This window comes from Sphaerodactylus townsendi, linkage group LG01 (assembly GCF_021028975.2).
Source record: "Sphaerodactylus townsendi isolate TG3544 linkage group LG01, MPM_Stown_v2.3, whole genome shotgun sequence".
Classification (NCBI taxonomy): domain Eukaryota; kingdom Metazoa; phylum Chordata; class Lepidosauria; order Squamata; family Sphaerodactylidae; genus Sphaerodactylus; species Sphaerodactylus townsendi.
Window position 1 is genome coordinate 5,304,621 of NC_059425.1, and position 3,152 is coordinate 5,307,772.

The 3,152-nt window shown below is 66.3% G+C and overlaps 1 protein-coding gene across 1 annotated transcript; it reads left to right on the plus strand.

Annotated features, from left to right (window-relative positions):
• The first annotated feature begins 304 nt into the window (after positions 1-304).
• LOC125426581 (formin-like protein 5) lies at positions 305-2,620 on the plus strand. Its single transcript, XM_048485033.1, has 3 exons — positions 305-423; positions 1,541-1,938; positions 2,163-2,620. Exons 1-3 carry the CDS (start codon positions 305-307, stop codon positions 2,618-2,620), a joined length of 975 nt encoding a protein of 324 aa, XP_048340990.1.
• Positions 2,621-3,152: the final 532 nt, after the last annotated feature.

The following is a 3,152-nucleotide window of genomic DNA, read 5'->3' on the forward strand; positions in this document are numbered from 1 at the left end:
CCCGGTCAGCAGAGAGACTCGAGTGGCTCCCCCTGCGAAGGGCTGCCCGGGGACCCTCCCGGCCTCTTCCTCCTCCGCCCCTGGGCCCTGCCAGCCAGCAGGAGAAACGGGGAGACAACTCCCCCCCCACACACACACCCTTCTGCTCGGGCCAGGACCACCAAGGCTGGCCACAGGCGAGAGACTCGCATCACGAGAACGCCTTTCCAAAAAAGCTTCCCTCAAATCCAACACACAAACAACATTAAAACAATGACAAACACCCAAAGAACACACAAACCACAAATAAAGCTCTGGGCAGGAAATGGGGCACGAAAAACGAGGAAGTCTTCGCCCACGGAAGGAAGGTGGCCACAGGAGGCGACAGGAGAGCCAGAGGGAGGTCTTGTCTGTGGCCCCAGGAGGTCTGGCCGGAACCAACAGGTGGCCACTACATCAAAGGGGTTTCTAGGAAGAACTTTCCTCACAGTCCGAGCCCGTTCCTCAGAGGAAGGGGCTTCCTGGGGAGGTGGGGGGCTCTCCGTCTTTGGAGGTTTTGAAGCAGAGGCTGGGGGGGGCACCTGATTTGGTGCCCTTGGGCAGATCATGAGAGCCAAGGCAGGAAGGGAGGAGTCAGCACTGGGCTCTGGGGTTGGGGGGGGGGCTTCCTTACACGCCCGTGGGACGCCTGTCGCTAATTTTCCTTCAGGCCGGATTGGCCCAGGGATCCTGGAGGCTTTTCGCCCTCCTTTGGGCACAGAGCAGGGGTCATTGGGGGTGTGTGTGGGTGTGTGTGATCGTTGTGTTTTCCCTACATTGTGCCGAGGGCTGGAGTGGATGATCTCGGAGGTCCCTTCCATCTCTTTATTTCTGTTGGCAGCAGAGTTTAGGGACTTGCAATAATGGGTATAAATGACAGACAGGAAAGTTCGGATTGGATATTAGGGATGAAACTGCCATCAGAGTTGTGCAGCAGCAAGGGAATCAGCTGCCTGGCCTACTCCTTTTGAACCTGCGTCCCTCATCTCTGGCAGTTCCTCATCTCTGGCAGCCTTCCAGGAGCAAAGGGGATGGAAGAGACTCATAGAGGGCATCTGGTCAAGCCCCCTGTTCAATGCAGGATCAGCCTGGAGCATCATCCTGCATTGAGCAGAGGGCTGGACCAGATGGCCTTTATGTGTGCCTTCCCACTCTATGGTTCTATGAACCTCCGGGGGGGGGGGGGGGTTAGGGGGAGTTCCAAAGCTTTGGTGCCAGCACCAAGGAGGCCCTGTTGGGAGTTCCCACGCCCGATCTCAGGAGCTGGTGACGGCACCCAAAGAAGTTCTCCAAAGATGACCACAGGAAACGGGCAGGTTTATTAGCGGATGGGTAAAAGAGCCAACTGTGCCAGGCCCCAAGGACCCCCCCCCCCTCGAACGGAGGGCAAAGAAAAACAGCAGGGGTCACCCTGCCTGGCACTGGGGTGAAGTGGGGGGGCTTGATGGGCAGGGGGGAGGGGAGAGAACAGCGCGCTGGCATGACTTTGGGGCCCAATCCTGGGCTTTTGCGCTGGCCACAGGCCGGGCGTGGCTCTGACAGAAGCTGCCGTCGGGAAGCGCCCCAGGAGCGCCCGGCATTCCTGGATGTCTGCTGGGGAGAGGGCGTCGAGCCTGCCTGTGCAGAGGCAGTCCACCTTGGCACGCCAGCGCCAGACAGGGAGGGTGCGGGACCGGGCGTGCCGGAGAGGCGGGGGCTGCAGCGCTCCATCCCCGGCGCCCTCGGGGCCTCCGCGCGTCACGTGCCAGCCAGCACGCCCCGCCACTCCAGCGGCCGCCCCAGTCGCCGGCCCGGCCCGGCCCGGAAGGAGGAGGAGGAGGAGGGAAGGCGGGAGCCTCGCCTCGCCGCCGCCGCCGCCCCTGCTGACATCACTCGCCGCGGAGGCGGAGGACGAGGAGGAGGAGGAGGCGGCCGCCCAGGGTGGGCCGGGCCGGGCCGACGGAGAGCCCTGCCTGGCCGCCACCCGCCCGCCCGCCCAGCCTCCTCCTCCTCCTCCTCCTCCTCCTCCTGCTGCTGCTGCTGCTGGCCGAGGCGGCCGCCGCGCTCCCCGCCCAGCCTCGCCTGGTCCTCCTGCCGCCCGCCCGCCCGCCCGCCGGTAAGTGAGTGCGCGTCTGCGTGCGGCTCCGGGGCCACCGCCCGTCTAGTCCCGCCGCGCCTGCCGGCTGCGGGCGCTCTGCACATGCTCTCGGGCGCCCCCGGCTCTTGCTCGCCTCTCGCCGGGGCAGCCTTCTCCCGAGCGCCCCCGCCGCCCTGGCTCCAGCTCCGGCGCAGCGGGCGATGGAGCCCCCCGACGGGCGAGCCCTCGACGGCGCCTCCCGGGCGACGCCTCAGCTTCCCCGCCGCCCGGCCCTGCTTCGCCTCGGGCGCCCCACGCGCTCCTCCCCGGCCGGGCGCACTGCCCCTGCCCAGGGAAGCTCAGGCGGCGCGGCCCCGGTGGCTCCTGGCAGGGCGTGCCCGCGGGCCTCTCCTGGCCGTCGGGGCTGGCCCCCTTCCTCCGGCGCCCGGGACTTTCGCAGCCGTCCAGGCGGAGACTTATCACGCGCTGGCCTCGCATTCCTGCGCGTCCCAGGCGGCGGAGGGGGGGGGGGCGGCGATCCTTTAGAGGATCGATTCCCACGCGACCTGCACATTGGGATCCCAGATCCTCCAGAGGACAGCACAGTCCACCTTGGTGGTCGTCTGGGCTATCACAACCCGCAGCCCTTTCCCTGTGGAGCACGAGGCTGGTTTCTGCCTGATGTTGGGCGGGGGGGGGGGGCGAGGGGGCACGTGCGGCGTTCTCATGGTGCGTCCACAGCGCTTCATGCACAAGGTCCCCATCTTTAGAATATCCTGGACCGCCAAACCTGCGGAGTAGGCCCGTGTTCTGTCAGCGAGCAGAGGTGCGGGCGATGCTGCGTGCTCCCCCCTCCCCTACCTGCCCAGCTGGGCCTGGCGGCGGGGCTCCCCCAGCCTGGACTTCCTGCTGAGAGCCACATGACAACCCCTGGCCAGAGCTCCGCCAGCGCTCCTGGGGTTGGGGGGGGGGCACCGAAGCCACTGCTCACAGCTGGGTGGACAGAAACCTCCGGGAGTGGCCACTCCTTTCCTTTAGGACCAGCCAAAGCTGGCTGGAGAGTGAGCCGGACCTTGGG